The sequence below is a fragment of the Propithecus coquereli genome, unplaced genomic scaffold, assembly GCF_000956105.1.
Source record: "Propithecus coquereli isolate 6110/MARCELLA unplaced genomic scaffold, Pcoq_1.0 Scaffold780, whole genome shotgun sequence".
NCBI classification, from domain to species: domain Eukaryota; kingdom Metazoa; phylum Chordata; class Mammalia; order Primates; family Indriidae; genus Propithecus; species Propithecus coquereli.
Genome location: NW_012153952.1, coordinates 407,747 through 427,995, shown reverse-complemented (window position 1 = coordinate 427,995; position 20,249 = coordinate 407,747). Strand labels below are relative to the sequence as shown.

Below are 20,249 nucleotides of genomic sequence, written 5' to 3'. Positions count from 1 at the left end.
TGTCCGGGCATGTGAGGGGTTCTTCAGTGCGTCCCCTGGAGACGGCAAGGGGTCTGTCTCACGTTTATCCCCAGAGCCCAGCACAGGCCTGGTATCGAGCATTTTGTCAAATGAGATGAAGGGGCAGGCGAAGGAGAGAGGGCGGGAAGGAGGGAGAGAGTTAATGAATGACCGCATCTCCCCAAGGCGGATTCAGAGTGAGAGGCTAAGAGCAGAGCAGGCGGGAGAGGGGACAGAGGGCAGAGATCCAGTTACGTCCACTGTGTGACCTGAGGCCAGTCCCTTCACCTCTCTGGGCTTTGGGTCCATCTCTGTGTGGGTTCATAGCATGGCTGGGGATTCCTCGTCACTCCGCACGGGAATATAAATGTATGCGCCCCTGTACGAGGGTCACGTCCATCTACAGATCCTCAGCCCTGTCGGGAGGCCCTGCGTTCATGTCAAAGCTCTGCTTGCGGGGAAGGGGCTAAAAAGAGACAGCGTATTAACCGGCCTTGACACCCTGAGCTCAGCTCTGCAAGCCTGACAGCGCTCGCAGGGCAGGGAGGAAAGCCCGGCACGGATCCTGCCCGGGTGGCGCACTGGGCGCTCCTGCACCTAGAATTATGGGAGCTTTTACACCTTCATTTTTTTTTTTTTGAGACCAAATCTTTCTCTGTTGCCCAGGCCAGAGTGCCATGGCAGCAGCTTAGCTCACAGCAACCTCAAACTCCTGGGCTCAAGCGATCCTCCTGCCTCAGCCTCTCGAGTAGCTGGGACTACAGGCATGTGCCACCATGCCTGGCTAATTTTTTCTATATATTTTTAGTTGTCCGGCTAATTTCCTTCTATTTTTAGTAGAGACGGGGTCTTGCTCTTGCTCAGGCTGGTCTCGAACTCCTGAGCTCAAACGATCCTCCCGCCTCGGCCTCCCAGAGAGCTAGGATTATAGGTGTGGGCCACCACGCCCGGCCTATACCTTCATTTTTAAAATGCACTTTCTATGTATATTGTAAAAGTAACATTCTCAGGGTAGGATAAAAGGTGAAGAGAAACAAAAAGCCCTAGTCAACGTACCTGTGGGGCTTTTGTTTTACTTTAGTTCGACTGAAGCTGAGCTTCTGGAAGGGGAGAGGGGAAGGGATGTGACCTTTGCCGTGTGCCCGCCATCGGCCAGGGCAAGCACGTCCCAGATGGCCCTGGACTGCGGCCAGGAGACGGGTGGGCGCTGGGAGGAAGGAGGAGCAGCTGTGCCCTGCACCTCTTGCTGATTCCTGTGCCCTGGAGGCCTGGCCACGGCCCAAACCTGTGCTGCCCAAGGAGCCAGGCCCCACTCCTGCCCCTGGGCTGGTGTCCCAGGAGGCCTCGTCATCTCAGCCGAACGGAGGCGGCCCCAGCACCGCGCACACCTGGTTCAGAGCCTGGCCGTGCGGCTCACTAGCAGCTGTGTGACCTTGGGCAAGCCACTTCCCCTCTCTGAGCCTCCATTTCCTCCCCAGTAAGAGAAGCTAATAATAGCGGCCTGCAGGGATGCTCCGATGATTCAGAGGCCACGGGTGGGGGCAGGTCTCGTCCGCCCGGTGCCCAGAGCAAGCACTGAGAGGCACTCAGGAACAGCGAAGTGTGTCACGGTGCCCGTCACAGCCGATCACGTCCAGTCGGTGCTGGCTGACTCACGGACATTGAGGAAATTCCCAGGGATCAGGCTGAGGATGCTGGAATCCCAGCTTCCCCCGGAAACCCCTAAACCCACGCCTGAGCTGAGCCAGCGTGTGCCACGTGACATCTTCCTGGTCCCAAACGCTCCCTGGGAGTTAGGTCAGTCACCACCGTCTTCATTTTACAGGTGAGGAAACTGAGGCTTGGAGACATCTATTCTCTTGCCCAAGTCCACCCAGGGGCTGGAGGCAGAGCTGGGATTCCAACCACGACAGGCCGGCTCCCGAGCCCATGGACCAGGCCACCATTCGGCTCTGCCTGAACGCTCCCAGGCCAAGGTGGCCAGATGGTCCTTTATTTGACCACGTTTTTTCCTGGCTCCATCACACACGGCCTGGGAAGAGGTTGCAGGGACCAGGACACAGCCCTGGCCTTGTGGAGAGGGCAGTCAAGGACAGGAGCTGCTGCTAAACCATCAGGTGGCCACAGCCAGGGTGACAAAGGCTTCTACAGGTGAGCCTGGGGACCCAGGCCACGGATTGTGGTGTTTCTCTGGGAAAATCCATGGGGTTCTCTGAAAAGACGTGTTCAGGCCTCTCAGAGGGAAGGGTTCCAGAGTAGGGGACCCCATTCCCTAAAAGGGGAATTCAGAGGTCACAAGGGAACAGAGGGTCACAGGCAGAGAGGCGGGTGGTGGGGAGAAACAAGGATAGCCGAGCTGAGAATGTGGGCCAGGCTGCCCTGCCCCAGCCTGACAGTGTGAGAACAGGCTAGGGGATCTCCAGGGAACCTTCTCTAGGCCTTAGCGCTGGTTTTGGAGTCAGAAAAGCTGAGAACCCCAGAGCAGCCTCTTAGATTTCCTGAGCCCAATAATTAATAATAATAATAATAGTAATAAACAGCATCACATATAAGTATTTGCTGTTATGCACCTGAAATCATTTCAAGCACCTGCCACATATGAGCTCATTCAATCCTCACAACCGTCCCAGCACAAAGGGACCATTATCATGCCCATTTCACTGATGACAGAACTGTGGCTCAGAGAGGTTAAGTGATTTACCCAAGGACACACAGCTGGTAAGAAGCAGAGCTAGGAAGTGAACTCAGGCCTTGACTCCAGAGTCTGTTCGGAACCTGTATGTGACGCTAATCCATTCTTATCAGCACCATTGTCAACCTGGGAGCAATTGTCAACGTTTGCTGGGCTTACATTTTTAAGATTTTTTTTTTTTTTAAGATTTATTTTCCTTTTTTGGTTTTAAATTGCTTTTTTAAATCTTTCCCCCTCTCCATTTTAGAATGTGCTCTCTGTTTCTTGACATTGATGATATTACAGTTATTGTCTGGGCCAGGTTCTGTGCTGAGCAGCTGTGTGTCACAACCACCCCAGGAGGTCGGGTCTGTTGTTGTCTCCATTTTACAGACGTGGAAACTGAGATTCCGAGAGAGGTCATCTGCTCAAGGTCACAGAGCAAGTGAGTGGAGGAGTGGGCATTTTTAACTCAGGTGTGCCTGGCTGCAGAGCCCATGTGCTCAGCCCTGAGCCTGTGCTGTCTCCCAAAAGATATCCCTCCCTCCTAACAACCGTCCTAGAGGCAGTTGTTGGAAAAACGACCAGAGAGGGTGGCCACAGGCTCCAGGCCACACAGTGCACTGATAGCGTTGGTGGCAGAAGCAGGACCAGACGTGGGATGTCCCGATTCCCACAGCCCACACCCCAGCGTGCAGCTCACCTGTGCAGGCCACGGCGGCGAAGACCCAGCACTGGCCATACTTGACGGGGTTGTAGCCGGAGTTCTTCCAGCGCCGCAGGATGTCCACGCTGCCGAGCCAGGACGTGGGGCTGATGCCATCCTTATAGTCATTGTCCCAGCGTCCCAGCAGTATGCCCTGGTCATCGTTGCAGTTGACCTGCAACCAGCGGGGCATCGTGGGGACTGAGCGGGAGAGGGTGAGGGCTCTCTGTGACGGCTGTGCCAGGACAGCCCAAGCACAGCAGCTGGGGAAGGCAAGGAGGGGGCTCCAGGGAAGGGGACAGCAGGCAGAGGTGCCCCCGTGTGACAGACTGCGGCGTGCTGGAGACGGTGGGGCCGGAGCCGGGGTGCGGGTGGGAAGGAGGTGGGGAGGGGTCAAGGTCAGGTCGTGATGCTGAGGTGCCATTGTGTCCTGTGAGCACGCGGGTGCCGGGGAGCGACGCGGCGTTTTACGGTGATCTGGGTGTTCCAATGACCTGCTCTCGCCATGCCCAGAGTGCACTGTCCCCCCAGACTCCCACTGCCTCAAGAATAAAGTCTGGTCTCCTGCCCGGGGCCCGTGAGGGCCTCTGCGGTCAGCCCCTGCCCGCCCTGCTGCTCCTCCCGCACCCACCCGGCGCCACGCACGCTGGCCTGCCCGTCTTCAGACCTGCCCAAGTCATCCCTCTGCCCGGAACGCCCCTCCTCCCGAGCACCACCTTAGGGGGCCCCCGGCCCCTCCCTGAGTCAGACACTCGTGCACACCTGGGCTCCTTGCGCGTGCGCCGTGGTGTACGATTGCGGCTCATTCCTGTGACGCTTTGGTTAGTGTCCATCTCCCCTCCCCCACCCAGTGGGACGTGAGCTCTCTGAAGTCAGGGGCCCCAGGAGACTGGCATTCATCCGTATCCCCTGTGCCTAGGACATAGGTGGCACTTGGTAAATACTTGCTGAAGAAATGAGTAAATGAATTGCTTTGGGAACCCATGGCATGGTCCTCATTTGTGTAAATCTCATCTTTCCAAATATGAGCCCTCTTCACTGAGACTTACCTCTGAGTCCCGCATCGCACCCTGCACGTCGCGTGGCCTATGTCACCATTGGGAGGGAGGAGCCTGCTGGAGCTCACTGTGGGCCCCGATCCCAGGTGGGCCCTGCCACTCACTCACCATGGCGCTCACCACCCGGCCCACATAGACGGGGCTGCTGCGGCTGGAGCAGTCCTGGGCCGCATTCTGCAGGCACTTCGGGTTGACATCCAAGAGCGCCAGGCAGATGTCCAGGATCCCGTCTTCAAACTGTGGCAGAGGAAACAAGAGGAGAAAGAGGGAGCTGAGAAGCCACCTCCTCCAGGAAGCCTGCCTTGAAGCCTCTGGCAGCTGCAGGCCCTCCCTGCTGTCTCACACAGCCGACTGGGAGGCTCGGCAGGGTCTGCCGTACCTCTGTGATGCCAGCTTCCCCTGGCCCAGGAGACAGTGGGGTGGGACAGCACCTGGGTGGGCTGTGAGTGTGTGAAAGTGGGGCAGGAGGTCCATCTGCATCCAGGGCCCAGCTGCGGGGGCTGGGAATCTGGGGTGGACCACAGAGTTGGGGGGCCAGCATCCCTGGGGCTTCCCTTCCCCTCAGAGCCACCTCAGGCCCTGCCACTTCCCCTTTCCGCTCTCCGGTCAGCCAAATCTCCCTGTTCCCCTAAGGCCTGACTCACCCTACAGAGCCCTCCTTCCCCCGCCCCAGCCAATACGCTGCTCCGAAGGGAACAGGTCATAAAGACATAAATCCAATCCCATCAGTCCTCCGTTTCAACTGCACCCAGAGGAGAATCTTCTCCCCAGGCCTGCAAGGTCCTCTCAATCTGCACCCTGCCTCCTCTTTGACCTGGTCTCCGGCCAGTGTCACCCACACTCACTCTGCCTCAGGGCCTTTGTACTCTCTATTTCATCTGCTGGGACTACGCTTCCTGCCACTCTCTGCGTGGCTCACGCCCTGCTCATCCTTGCAATTCAAATGTTATCTTTATCGAAAGCAGAACCCCCTTCTTTTCATCTTCCATTGGACCACCCATCTGACATCTCCAGGGACTCTGCTGTCTGCCCCTGGGCCCCATCTCTGTGGTCCTTTCCCCGACCAGGCCTCGTCACAGGTCTCTCTCCAAGCTGCACAACAGGGTCTGACCCCCGTGTGGCTCCTGACGGCATCAGCCTGATGTTCAGGGCTGTTCACAACCTGGACACTGCTGGCTCCTCCCACCTCATCTTGGGGGTCTCCTTCACACATAAAGTACTCCCCAACCTACAACGTACTTCTCGGGTGCAACAAAAATGTTCCCACCTCTGAGCTTTCACTTGTGCAGCTCCTTTGCATAGCATCTGGTGCACCCACCTCCTTCCATGGCAAACTCTACTTGTTCTGCAAAACCCAGTCCAAATGTTCCCTACTTCAAGAAGTCCTCCCTGATCCCATGGGCTATTACTCCTTCCCTCCTCTGAGTCTCATCTTCCTGGACTGTGATCACTTCTAGAAATTTTATGAGGGCCATGTCTCACAGCCCAGCACAAGCCTAGATACAATACAGGGCCTCGGGAAATAAAACGAAGGACATGGCTTTGTTCTTCTTCTCAAGAGAGAATAAAAAGCCCTGAGAAATAAGAGCCAATTCATTTTCTGATGTATTTTATGCATCACAGTCATTGTGCCATTTCTTTTTGTTTTCTTTTTTTTTTTTTTTGAGACAGAGTCTCACTCTGTCACCTGGGCTAGAGTGCTATGGCGTCAGCGTAGCTCACAACAACCTCAAACTCCTGGGCTCAGGTGATCCTCCTGCCTCAGCCTCCTGAGGAGCTGGGACTACAGGCTCAAGCCATTACACCTGGCTAATTTTTTCTATTTTTAGTAGAGACGGGGTCTCCCTCTTGCTCAAGCTGGTCTCGAACTCCTGAGCTCAAGCAATCCTCCTGCCTCGGCCTCCCAGAGTGCTAGGACTACAGGCGTGAGCCACTGAGGCGGCCACCACCATTTCACTTACATCCCACAGCAGGCTGCAGGGTTGCTGGGGAGATATTTTTGCAATTATTCTCCCCAGTATTCGAATGAAGAAATGGTGATTAGAGCCCACAGCCACACAGGGAGGAGTTCCCTGTGGTCCCAGGGCAGGACTCCCTAGGCCTGAACATTGGACCCTGCCCCGCAGGCTGCTGGGGGAGGCCTCAGGATGGACCCCACTCTAGGAGGCCACCACCCACTAACACACCAGGAGGTTGAGGGGCTGGGGGTGGGATGGTTCTTGCTTCATGAGTTTTCTCCGAAGAGTCGTAAGAACTTTTATGGCTGGCTGGACGGTACAGGACATAAGAGCACTGACGTGGAGAACCAGCCCAGGCTGGCTGGCTGGAGAGCGAGAAGCCACACAACACGGAGATGAGCCGTCGGCTGAGCCCAGCCCAGCCCAGACCAGCCCAGGCAGCCATGCCGTGGCTAACCCATAGATTTGGGAGAAATAATAAACAGTGGTTGTTTTTAGCCTCTCAGTTTCAGACTTGTTTGTTATTCAGCAGTAGCTAACAGCTACAACCAGCCCACTGGTTCTCAAAGTGTGGTCCCTGGACAAGCAGCCTCTGCATCACCTCGAACTTGTTATTAATATAAATGCAAGCCCTCGGCCCCCACCCTGACTTACTGAATCAAAACCTAGGAGTGGGCCCAGGGCCGCGGGCTTTAACACGCTCTCCCAATGGTTCTGGTGTATGCTTAAGTTTGAGAACCACCAATCTGGATAATGGTTTAAAACCCCTTCTCAGCCAAGCACAAGGTGAGTGTCCCCTAAGTACTGCCTATTATTTTGATATATGGCCTTAACTGTTTCCCCTTTCCCCTCCCAGAATGCCAACTAACTTCACAGCTCCTAAAGGCTCTCATTCTTTCCCTACCTTGAATCCAGGGCCACTGTCTTTGCTGTGGGACCTCAAGCCAGTCTTAGCCTTCTCTGAGCCTTCAGCCATTTCAGGGCCTTTGCTTCCCTGACATCATGAAGTGGGCGACCCTGTGACCTATTCATACCTTTGCAGCTTTGGCTGCCTCAGGCACATGGCCCAGGACACAGAAGGGCTGAGATGGATGCGGGGGACAGGGTGCGCCCTACCTGTCCAAAGTTCCAAGGTATGCTGTTGATGAACCAGCGAGAGCCCTGGTAGATGAAGCCCTGCTGGGTGAGGACGTACTCCTGCCGCTCCTCGTCCGACTCCAGGTACACAGCATCCTCTGTGGGCAGGAAGAAAGGGGCCTCAGCCCTGGGTCTGGAGAGGCCAACAAGACAGGGTGCCAACTCCCCAGGCCAAGCCGGCATCTTGGTCCTTTAATCTTTTAATCAGAAAAACTAATCATGAATTAAGAATCCCATGCCAATGAGATATGGTGTTATTGATTAGTGACAACAAAGGCTGCCATTTACCCAACACTTGACATGTGCCAGGACCTGTGATAAATGTATGACATGTATTAATTCACTTAATGCCTCCAAGAGCCCTGTGCGGAAAGGACCCTTGAAAGCCCCATTTTAAAGATGGGAAAACTGAGGCTCAAGAATATTTTATACCTGGGAAAACTGATGCCAAAGCAAGAGACAGAAGAGCACTGGACCAGGAGTCAGGAAATCCCTGCCCCTGAAGGTCACTTGCTGTGTGACCCTGGGGGGGGGTCACTTTCCCTTCTTTGCCCACCTCAACACCTCTCACTGTGTTAGTCCAAGAGTAAAATGTGATCACAGATCTGAAAGGCACTTTGGAAACTAAAGCCCTAAGCCAGCGCGAGGAAGGAGCATGATTCAGGTGGAGAGAGTTCAGTGCCAGAGGGGAAGGCTAAGAAAGAGTTGTTGAGGCTCAGGAGAGCTGGGGCGGGGGTGGTCCTGGAGGGCTCCCTGGAGGAGGCAGCATCTGAACAGTGTCTTGATTAATGACTAAGGTTTAGACACCTGCAGCCTGGGGATGGCATTCTAAGGAGAGGACTAGAGAGCACAAAGTTTTGACTGCTAGAAAGTGCAGGGCACTTGGTTTCCTGTGGCTATTGAGGGGAGAAGAGGACACTGAGGAAGTTGAGGCCAGATGGCAGAAGCCTGAGGTCAGCCTGGCTTTACTGTCTCCACTTCACAGATGAAGAAACTGAGGCTGGGAAGGGGAGACCCAGAGCCACGGCATGACTTGGTGATCCCTGGGCATTTCTGCCTCCACGGATCCCATCTTCCAGAAAAAGAGAAAAAAAATTGAATTTTATGACTGCATTGGTGTAATGATGGATATCTGAGCATTACATAATAAAAACTATTGTTCAACTTCAATGCTCATTTTTTTCTTCTGATTTTAGAAGAAATTAAAACATTTTTGTAAGCCCACAAAAGTATCTGAGGCCCTGGGCACTGTGCCTCCCAGGCCTAACGGAGAAGTCAGCACCTGGTCCTGGGCTCCGTGTCGCCCACCTGCAGCGACCAGCAACCTCCACTTCTCTTGCAGCCAGGAGCGTAAATGTGAAAGTGGCCGTGTGTCTTGCGTATCCTGCTCTTTGGCTCCGGAAACTGCCATAAAAATCACCCTCCAAGTCAATGAACCGTAATGACTCTGCATCAGTCGGTCGTGTGGGACAATGAACGAAAGAGAAAGAAAAGCTCGACCCACAGTGTTTGCACAGCAGAATGCGAGTGTCAGCACTTGTGGAATCGTTCCCATCTCCAGCCCAGGGAGCCAGGACCCTGACGTCCCCAGCTCAGGTCTCCGTCCTTGCGTCTTGGAAGGCAAGGACACGAATGTCCTGTTTTCCAGGCAGATGGGCCCTGTCCCACCCATCAGAGGGATTTCCTGCGCCAGCGCCCCCAGCCTCACTTCCTGCCCCACCAGCTGCCTACTCACCTTCTTAAGGCTCTCGCCCCAGGATGTGGGTCACTTTAGTCACTGTACTGCTTGGCTGACTGCCACCCCACCCTGCAGGCGAGGCAGAGCCGGAGCAAGAGGGACAGCCCCCGGAACTGTGCTCCCGGTCCCCTGAACTCTGAAATCCTGCAGTGTCGGGTCGTCTGGGGGGCGACGCCGGCATGTTTCTGCTCCTTTGGCGGAGCTGCCGCCTAGTTGCAACCCTCTGCGGATTGACTAAAACTCAACACGAACATATGGCAAGGTCCAGCAGGGCCACTGCTATCCCGAGAAATCATTTCACATGGCTACGGGACACGTGAGCAAGGGTGCTCGTTGAGGGGCAAGGTACAGGGCACTCCAGGATTAGAAAGAACGAGCAGATGTGCGCACACCAATGTGCGCAGGTCCCCCAGATGTACTGCAGGGGAAGAAGCCAAGTGGTAGGCTGATGTACACTGTGGGATCATTTTACGTTTGAGAGAGAGACAGACCCAGAAAATGCAGCAATTTCTCCAGGCACGTACAGATGAACCAAAGGAGACGAGCCCCCCAAGACGGCCACAGTAGTGTCCCCCAAGGAGGGAGGCTCAAGGGGGAAGCCTGTTTCTCCACAGTGCTTGAAGCTGTTCTAAAGAGGATGTTCCCTGTCTCATTGTTACCATTAGAAATAGGTCGGGCGCGGTGGCTCACACTTGTAATCCTCACTCTGGGAGGCAGAGGTGGGAGGATTGCTTGAACTCAGGAGTTTGAAACCAGCCTGAGCAAGTGCGAGACCCCATCTCTACTAAAAATAGAAAAATTAGCTGGGCATCGTGGCGCATGCCTGTAGTCCCAGCTACTTGGGAGGCTAAGGCAGGAGGATTGCTCGAGCCCAGGAGTTTGAGGTTGCTGTGAGCTATGACGACACCACTGTGCTCTAGATGGGGTGACAGAGTGAGACACTCTCAAAAATTTAAAAATATCATTAGAAATAAAAGCCAAAATATGTAAAGGAGAAAATAAAGAAAGCTTTCTGCTCAAATATGTTATAAAATGCCTCAAAATAGAGACAAAAAAACTAAAGCAGTGGCCCAGTGAGAAAGTGGTAGTCTAACAGCGAGGAGGCCAGAATTTCTGCCCCTTTGAGGTGGGACAGTCCACTCCCAGGCAGGGGCTTCTCTCCCTGCTTTGTTAATCCAGACCAGGAAGGAAACAAATTGTCAGATCTGGCTGCCTTGTTAGTCAGATGGGGAAACTGAGGCCCAGGGAGGGGCCTGGCAACCCCCGCCTCCTTCCTCCTGCTCGTGTTAGTTTCAGATTTTTCCCAGCTTTCCCCTCGGCCTTTCCAGTTCGGTCCAGCATGGTCCACTTACTACTGAAAGAGGTTCCAAAAGCCGCTTGACCTCTCTGAGCCTCGATTTCCTGTCTGCAAAACGGTAGCGCTGACATCTCCCCCTTGGGATTGTGGAGAGGAGCAATTGATATAGTGTCTACGGGGACAGTTAGGTAACAGCTCCTCCTCACCTCTCCTGGCCACCCCCTACCTCCCTCAGTTTCCCTTCCCCACGCCAGTCTGGCTGAGATTTACAGCAGGGCCGCATGAAACAGAACCCGGGCCTGGGCGTCAGCTAAGCACCCCACTCCTGACGCGAGGCTTTTGAAACCAGGACACCGCCACGCCCCGGGTCACCGTGCGGTGGGCCTCTGACGCGGAGCGAAATCCCTTGGTGGATGCGTGGCCTTGGGCGAGTCATTTTGCTCCCGCGGGTCTGTCTCCTCGTCTAAGTGGGATGAGTACCGTGTTGGGACGGCTTTGTGAGGCTGGAGCTGCCACACGTGGCCTCACTCGGCCCACTTCGATGACGCTCCTGCCCCGTTCCTCCCCCGCGCCCCACAGCGGTCTCCACGGGCGGGTCCAGCCCTGCCCGCCCCCACCCTGCCCGTGGCTGGAGTGTGGCCCACCTGGGCACCAGGCATTGAAGAGCAGGATGAAGTGGCCCAACACAAAGCCGGAGCCCTGGATGCCGCTGGAGATCTCCAGGCTGAGGCGGTACAGGCCGATGGGGGCGTTGGCCGGGGTGCTGAGCTGCAGCGAGAGGGCACTGTCCTCCTGGTCCACCACGGCGGCCGTCCAGCCAGCCCCCTCCACCGCATTCTTCAGCCGGAAGCGGGCCCTGGTCCCGGCCTCCCCTCTGGGGTCTGGACCTGTGCAGGCAGGAAGCAGCAGCTGTGAACCAGGGGTGGGCAAGGCACCCATCTGGGGCCCTGTGGCCTGGGCTCTAGGCCTCATCCACACTAACCATCGTAAGAAGTTTGGCAAGAGGTTTCACCTCCCAGGCCTCGGTTTCCTCATCTGTAAAGTGGGGATCAGAACCCCGACCTCGCGGGGTGGTTTTGTGGGAATGAATGAAAAGCCACAGGCGCACAGTAGGTCCTCAATCAGATAGCTTCCTCCCATAGACGGGGACGTGCAGCCTGGGGCAGAGTCTCAGTCCCGCTGCTCTGTGCTGACATGACTTTGGACATGGTCTTCCCTTGCTCTGGGATCAGCCGGCCCGTCTGTGGCCCAGACAGGAACGAAGCAAGATGCTCTCCAAGGGCCCTCCTGGTCTGCCCAAATCCTTTACCTGCTGGCGTCCTGCAGCCCAGACGCTGAGCAAGATGGGACTTTGGTCCTCTGAGAGCCCCTTGCTATAGGCCAGCCCTGGCCCATGCAGCCTCTAGGTGTCTGTCTCCCCAAGGTCCCCTCCAACTGTCGGCCCCCACAACCCCACAGGCAGCTCTGAGAAGCTGGTCATAACCGCCCCTCACCTCCCAACAGTCTTTTACACTTTATGAAGCACCTGCTTCCTCAGAGACCCCTTGTACAGGTGAGAAAACTGAGGCTCAGGGACAAGTGGGTCTCCCCAGGACATCCTAGGAGTCTGTGGCAAAGTTAGCATCTGAGCCCAGGTCTTGAGGCTCTCGACGCCTCTCATTCCCACAGAGGATGCTCCACGCCTTTGGGGTTCTCAAAGGCGCAGTGATGTGGACAGACCGTCTCAAATGCGGCTGCTTTTTCACAGAGAGGGGGAGGGCCGAGCCCACGCAGGCAGGTCTGAGTCATGGGAAGGGTGAGGAGGGGCTGGTCACTTTCTGGACATGGTGGTGGAGAGGAGGAACAGAGAACATTCTCTGCCTGCTGGGCAGCTGCCCAGGAGGGTTTATTTTTATTCTTCCATCTCCCTCCCTGCAGCTCTGCCCACCCACAGCTGGCAATATTGGGGGCTCCCTCCCAGCACCCAGCCTCCACCTCCTTGCCTGCCAGCCCCACCCGCACTCAGCCCAAATATAACCACGAACTAACAGGCATGACACAGGCCTCCGGGGCCCCGTCCGGGTGCCAGGAGCCGACTGGAAACCTCTGAGCGCTCCCTGCCTCCCAGAGCTGGCACTGGGGGAGAAGCCGGCAGCCTTGGGGTCCGAGAGCCCCCTGAGTCTTGTGCCCTGCCTCTACTCCTGAGCACTGTGTGGCCAGGGTCATGTCACCAGGCCTCTTGGATCTGTAGTTTTCTCATCAAAGAAGAAAACGGGCTTAGAAGGTCCAATTCCAGGTTTGAAACTGACTCTGGGACCTTGGACAAGTTATTTAGCTTCTGTGATTCTTGCCTCACTTTCCTTATCCGTAAAATGGGGACAATCTCAGTATCTCCTTATGAGGCTGTGGAGAAGCTTGAAGAAGATGAAACATAGTAAAGCATAGCACAAGGTGCCTGGCATATAGTAAGTGCTCAATAAATAATAGTTATTACTGTCTATTATTGTTGCCAATGCCGCCTAGCACTGTTTAGAGGGTTCAGTGAAAGAGTTCATAGAAAGCATTGAGAACAGTGACTAGTGCATGGTAATTATGCAGTGAGCTGTCCTCAGTGTCATCAAAAAGGACCATTAAGAATCTGAATTCTTAGGCCGAATGACAGATTTCGCGGACTGGAGTGGCATGCAGAGATTGTCTCGTTCAACTGAATAACTTCACAGGTGGGGAAGCTGGGGCTGGCAGGGGCAGAGCTGGGGCGGCCACTCGTCAGTGTGCTCGGGACAGCCTCCGTTTATGCCCGTGGTCCCAGCGTAATTATTAATGGCGCCACTTTCATCCTCAGAAACGTCCCTGCTTGGATGATCAATTATCTGGTCACTGTGGTAACAGGCCTGGGCCAAGTCCCATAGCCACCACTGCTGTTGACATATCACCCTCGGGGACGGGTCAGGAAGAGCATTTCCCTGACTCTGTCTTGGGGCAGCCATGCACACACACACACACACACACACACACGCACACACACACACACACCTTCCTTCCCAGGGGCCCTGGCAGGGTGGGTGAGGGGAACCTTCCAGAGTAAAAGCTTCTGTTAGCCTCATAAGGGTGCTTTTCACTCCTTCAGGCCGACCTCACTCCCACTCCTGCCCACCACCCTCCCAAACCCCGGCCCCCACTTGGAGGGAAGCAGAGCTTCATTCCCATAACAAGGAAGAGTTTGTCTAGTGTGGTCTGTACCCCGGAACAGGGTCTGCCAGGTCTCGAATTGTCTGGGCGAAAATGCACAGCACCGGGGCACGTGTGTGGCCAGGCCACATGCTCCATTCGCTGAGTGACCTTAGCCAGCTGTCTTCCCACTCTGGGCCTCAGTTTCCCATCACAACATAGAATGTTCCGACACAGGAGCAGGGTCCCCAGGCCAGGCACTGGCTAGGCACTGACCCAGAGGGGCCTGGCTTCCTGGAATTGTCCCTCAGGCTTCTCCAGCCCCAGGAAGGTCTCGTTTGCTTGGACAGGGAAGCCGTGTGTACCCAGAGATACAGGCCCCTCCGTGGCTGCCCACGGGGGCTGCGGAAATGACCGGGGCAGGTCAGCTATGGTTGGAGATAAGTCAATGGAGACTGGAGAACAGAGATTAGTTGCTGGGGTGGGAAGGTCAGTTTCCCCTAACCCAACCTTGAACTTGGGGCCCTAATTACCTAACACTAAGCTGCCCAGACAAACGGAGAAGGAGAAAGAAGAAAGGGGATGTCTCGAGAATGAAAGAAGAAAAAAGAAGGTGGAAATCACAGGCACTCGTCTACCATTCCATTTCACAGAGGGACAAGATGAGGCCTGGCGAGCACTGGAGACGGATGGGTAAATGTGTCTGCTGTGAGGTTATAGTGACAAAAAGCCTCAGCTCTGGGGTCAGGATCTGAAGCCCGCTGTGTCCCTCACTGGGCCTCAGTTTTCTCATCTGCAAAATGGGGGCCCTTATGCTTCCAAGCTGGGAAGATTGAGGACAAGCACACATTCAGTAGGTGCCCCACAGGTGTTGTGATTTTCACGCTCCCAAGCCTGACTCTTCTCAGGGCACCACAACAGCCAGCCCTTAATTGCCATGCACCCCACCTTCCACTTCATGGAGGGGGAAACTGAGGCTAGAAGATCAGAGACTTATGGGACCCCTAGGCTCTGTTAGAAAGGGCCTTAGGGGTGCCGGTGTGCGTGGGAGGGTGCCCCTGGGTAGCGGATGTGTCTCTGCCAGGAGGGGAGGGGCAGGGAGGAAAGGGATGGATCTCTGTGGGCAGCCTGCAGTCCCCGTGATAAGCCTTATCCAACGGACTTCCAGGTAGATACGGGCCCCAGCCGGGCGGCTGCAGCTCCTGCTTGCTGCTCTCTCTGCCCTCAGAGGCCCCAGAAGAGCTGGCCTTCCATACCCAGAGTCCAGCCAGGGGCCCCTCACTGACCTTGAAGGAGTGGCTCCCACCAGAAGCCAACCCAACTGATTTGGCATTTGAGGCCACTTTCCTAGGAATGGCCAACAAAGAACACTGTGTACCGGACATCTGGGGATGGGGTGGCTGGGGCCTCGACGTCCCTTCACCCATCCCTGGAGCCCCTGGAGCAGGACAAACAACAGCTGCTAACGTCTACAGGGCACTCCCCCATACCAGGCTCTTCTCACTTAACCACCTCCCAATGTGAGTGCTCTGCAGATGATGAAACTCAGGTTCAGAGAGGCTGAGTAACTTGCCCAAGGTCACACAGCAGGTAGGTAGCCCAGCTTGCACTAGAACCCAGGTCTCTCTGTCTAGGCTCTGAGACTGAGGCATGCTCCTGAGGCCTGGAGAAGGAACTTCTGGGACAGAGAACTGCCCATTCAGAGGGCTGGAGCCAACTGGACTCTCTCTGCCACCCAGACCTGATTTGGGCCTGATCCCAGGGCCTGGTTGAGGTGCATGGATGTCGGGAAGCAGAGAGATTAGAAAGTTGTTTTGACGTGGGAAAGAGCGGACAGGATCTTGATAACCTTTGTGACGGAAAGCCGGCACCCAGCCCTGGTGATAACAGGAGCGCCAGGGTCCAGGAGCCCAGTCTTCCTTGCAAGGCAGGGTGACCTGGGGCGACTCTCCCCATTTCTGGGTCTCAGTTCCCTCATCTGTAAAATGGGGCTAGTGACAGGTGGGGATCTCCCAGGGCACAAATAGGTGTGAAGTCATCTGTCCTGTCCTCTGTCAGGGGGCAATGCACCCCAGAACGGGGCAGGTCAGGGTGGAGGGGAGGAGGAGGAAGAGGAGGAGGAGTGGGGGTTGCCAGGACTCACCATTCTCGGCAGTGAAGGTGAGAGTGTCCACTCTGGCCTCGTAGTTGCGGTCCTCGAAGTGCAGTGTCAGCCGGAAGGGCTGGCCCCGCCGCACCACCAGCCTCTCCTGGCACAGGTCAGCGGTGTGGTGGTCGCGGCCATTGGCCTCCAGCTCCAGATCGCACCTCTCCAGGATCAGCTCTACGGAGACAGCAGGGGAGGCCCGAGCCGGGGTGGCATCCCTCAGCCAGCCGAGACCCCTAGCGACACACCTGTGCTCCCTGGACGTGGGGGCCCTGCGCCCTCTCACTGCCCATGAAACACATGCTTTCCCCCTGCCAACCCCCCAGCCCGCCCTGCCTTGCAAGGGGCTGGCCAGGCTGATTCTCCCCAACTCTTTTAATGGCAAGGCTATGCCCCTGGGGCATGCTGGGAGAAGCTGTGTGACTGCCAGCAACTCAACTTTCCTGGGCCTCAGTTTCCTCATCTGTGCACAGGCAGAGAACAGTGGGGTCTACTTTACAGGGCTGTTGGGAGTGTTCAGGGCATTAATGCAGATAAAGCAGTCAGCACAGCGCCTGGCACGTAATCAGTGCTTAGTAAACACGAGCTATTCTCTCGCTATCGGAGGCTTCTTTCGGTTTAAACAGGGACCGTATTGTGTACAGTTAACGACAAGGCTTTGCCCGTAGATCCAACTCTCAATTTACAGGAAATACGCAGGACTGAGGAGCAAGTTACACACAGAACCAGGACAGTCAACAAAGTTCTTACTGCGGGAAACTAAAGGCAAACCTCATTAACCTTGGCAAGCTCAAGGTTTCTTTAACAAATAAACTGCAAGAAAGAACAAGTTAAAGGGAGAATCTACAAAGAGAAACTTGGGACATATCAACCCACTGTGATGTGTGGATCTTATTTGGGTTCGGATTTCAAAAAACTGTCTAAAACCATTTATGGCGTGTATGAGACAACTGGACAGTTAGGCACCGATGGAGTGAATAACGGTGACATACGAGAAATTTTGTTAATTTGTTCATGTCAAAAAAAAGAGCTCTTCTCCTTTGAAGACATGCACGGAAACATTTACAGATGCAATGATATGATGTCTAGGATCTGCTTGCAATAATGGGGTGCTGTGGGCAGGAAGAGCCACGTGCTGGTGGTGGTTGAGACTGGGTGATGAGCACATAGGAATTTATTATACTATTCTCTCTATTTTTATGTATGTTCAACTTCTCCATAACAAAAGGTTTTTTAAATGACAGGGGCTTTGGAGTCTTCCAGAGGTTTTAGTTCTGCTATGCTGCTTTGTGATCCCGGACAAGTGTCTCGCCCTCTCTGTGTCTCCTTCTCTGAAGTCTCAAAGTGCCGCTGTGAGTCTGGAAGATGTCTGGGACCCCCCTCCAGAAGGCCCAGCCCAGGGCAGGAGCTTGAGATGTGAAGGACCTATTTATAGTTTCAGAGGGAGCTGAGGACCAGGGCGGGGGCAGGGTGATAAATGGGAGGGGGTCTGAGAGGAACATAAACCCCATAAACCTTGGCACGCTCAAGGTCAAGATTGGGAAGACCTTAAGGTGGGAGGAGTGGGCAAGGCAGACTCAGTTGTGTGTCCACTGGAAAGTATATGGGCGAGGATTTGCCCAAAATCACCCAGAAAACTGGTCCCTCTAGTGGGATGGTAGCCCAGGTCTCCTGTCTCCTGCCGTGGAATATTCCAAAAGTGAGACACAAAAGTGCCTGGCGACCACTGAGGGCTTGTACGTGAATTGTCTCAACTTAAATCTCACAACAGTTCCGCCATAGCGATTCCCATTTTGCAGAGGGAGACGCGCTGTGTGGCCCCAGGTCCCATAGCGAGCGGCTGCTTTGAGATTGGAATCAGGGCTGAAGAATTCTGGAGCCTGCCCGGGACCCAGCTCATTACAGCTCGGTTTGTTCTCCAGCCCCCCACTAGCCCCCACCCCATGTCCTGTTTTGTTTTTGTGCCCGGAGGAGATAGGTCCACACGATTGAAGCACCGGGGAAGTCGATCCCCTTGTAATCCCAATGGGAGAGACCTCAGCTGGCCATCAGGAAAAACTTCCTGCTGGCCTGCTGGGGCAAGGAAATGTCGTTTTTAGAAACTTCAACCCCAGAGAGCTTAAGCAGGAGAGAGCCCATTGTTGCCCCCCGGGAGACTGGGAGAAATGATCAGTCCCTGGTCTGGGGGAGACAGGGCACTTTCTTGGTCTGTTGTCTGAGGAAGGGTTTCCAAGAAATTGTGCCCAGTTCCAAAGGTACAGAATCACCACGGTCTAGAATCCTAGGATTTATAGGATCTCTGCCCTGAGAAACAGCCTGAGGTCTTGCAGCCCAGTGAGACCCCTGTCGGAAGTGGCCGCTGTGACAATGGGACTGGAGGCTCGTCATAACTGATGTCTCCAGGGTCTTCCAGCCCCACTGAGCCCCACTTTTGGGGATGTGGGTGAGAAGCTGCATTGGGGACAAGCGGCCACCTCACCTAGGTGACATGTCACAGTGCATTGGGAACTGAGTCCCAGGAAGGAGAGTGGTCAAGATCACGCAGCAGGTCAAGCAGGGCCATAGCTCCTCCTGGTCATCCCTGCCCCGCCTGCTCCATGTCCCTCTCCCCATACCCCTTCCTGGGGGTTCAGTGGGTGCAGAGGCCGTTCCCAAACAGACTTGACCCGAGAGCCAGCTGGGATCCTGGGTCCAGCGGCGTTAGTGCAGGGACATCCTCTATGGTAGGAATCCCTCCCCCTGGGACCTAGGAGGATGCCGCCGCTGTGTGTGCACGTGTGCGTGTGGAGGGGGCAGGCAGGAAATTAACTGAGTCCCTGCTCCTCTCCTCTCCGCCCTCCCAGATATACCCAAGGCTGACACTACTGTCTTTCTTTTACAGGAGAGGAAGCTGAGACTCAACAAGTGGCCAAGGACTAGGGCTGCAGAACTTGAGGGCAGGAAGAACATGCCTGATCTCAAACTGCTCCCCCAAAGGATGCTGGAACCTCCTCTCTGGCCCCCGGGGCCAAGGAATCTGCCAGGCTTGGCTTGCACACCAGAAGGGGAGGCATGCACACCTCCTCCGGGCTGGCAGGGACTGACCAAAGCTAAGTGTTCAGAGGCCAGGCCAGTACCCCCACACAGCTTCATGCCACCTGGCACGTAGCGGGGACCCAGCCCCCACTAACTCACTGAGGACAAGTGGCAGTCGTCCACCAGGACAGGACTTTACAGTTTACAACACGCCTGCACGTGCCATTGCCTCATCTGATCCAGGGAGGCAGGGGTTAATGATTACACCCTGTGGACGGGGAAACTGAGGCTCTGAGCGGCATCCAGGTACCTCCCACCTGGCTCAGTCCAGCCCAGCCCGCCTGTTGCTCTCCAAACCAGGACTTAGGGATTGAGCTCCCAGTGCCCAGTGGGACACGGAGACCAGCGAGGCAGGCCCTGGGCAGCAGCACCAACTCTGATACTCACCCTCGTCCATGGTCAGGCAGGGGCAGTGGCTGTGGCTCCTTCGACTGGCGGCAGGACCCTCCTCCAAGTGCAGACCACTAGCAGCGGTCACTGCAGCGGCTGAGAGCGGCGTTAACTTATAGCCCGTTTCGGGGAGGGCCAGGGGCGGGGCCGCGCGGAAGGCGGGGACCTGGGAGGCCACCCACATCCCAGTCTTTGGCCCACACCAGCCCCACCGACCGGCCGGGCGCACTCACGGGACAGGAGCCCCAGAGAGGGATCGACCGCCAGGCAAGGGCGCCCCCTGGGGGACCGGACAGAGCACAGGGCCGGGACAGCGTGGACAGGGACACATAACTTGCGCAGGACGCACAGACACACCTGGACACAGAAACAGCCACTCACATGCAGACACACACGGAACGACCTCAGACAGAAACACACGATTGAACCAGGACACGCAGGCATACCTGGATACACAGACGTGGAGTCACAGACAGCTCAGATCGGGGATTGAGGACACACACACACACTCAGATACAGATACACACGGAGCAGACACAGACACACAGTCAGAAACTAGGGATTTGGACACACAAATACACACATGGACACAGACACAGTCCAACAGATATAGCAGACAAACCTGGACACACAGACACAGTGACGTGGGTACAAAATCAGATTAGAATCACAGAGACACAGCAGGACATGGACGTAGCCAGACACATAGCTACCAAGAGCCACGCATGGCTTTGGACACATCAGTGAGTGGGTGTCCAGATGCATCCAGCTCACAGGCACACACAGACAGCCCTCACCGACACCAGCATGCCACCGTCAGATGCGCACACAAATTCCGATGAGGCATCCGCAGACACACAAAGATGTGGATACTCAGAGATGGACATACATGCAGACACAGACTCACAAAGGCAGACACACCCACA

At 55.5% G+C, this 20,249-nt stretch overlaps 1 protein-coding gene across 1 annotated transcript in view; it reads right to left on the bottom strand.

The window, feature by feature from the left end:
- TGM2 (transglutaminase 2) overlaps window positions 1-19,434 on the bottom strand; it is a 33,084-nt gene extending 13,650 nt beyond the window's left edge. The window contains exons 1-6 of the mRNA XM_012662811.1: window positions 19,321-19,434; window positions 15,856-16,035; window positions 11,210-11,452; window positions 7,510-7,628; window positions 4,544-4,672; window positions 3,375-3,552 (exon numbers count right to left, since the gene is read on the bottom strand). Coding sequence (XP_012518265.1) covers window positions 3,375-3,552; window positions 4,544-4,672; window positions 7,510-7,628; window positions 11,210-11,452; window positions 15,856-16,035; window positions 19,321-19,330 — 859 coding nt within the window. The 5' untranslated portion in view covers window positions 19,331-19,434. The remainder of the gene's footprint in view (window positions 1-3,374; window positions 3,553-4,543; window positions 4,673-7,509; window positions 7,629-11,209; window positions 11,453-15,855; window positions 16,036-19,320) is intronic.
- Between the last annotated feature and the right edge of the window lie 815 nt (window positions 19,435-20,249).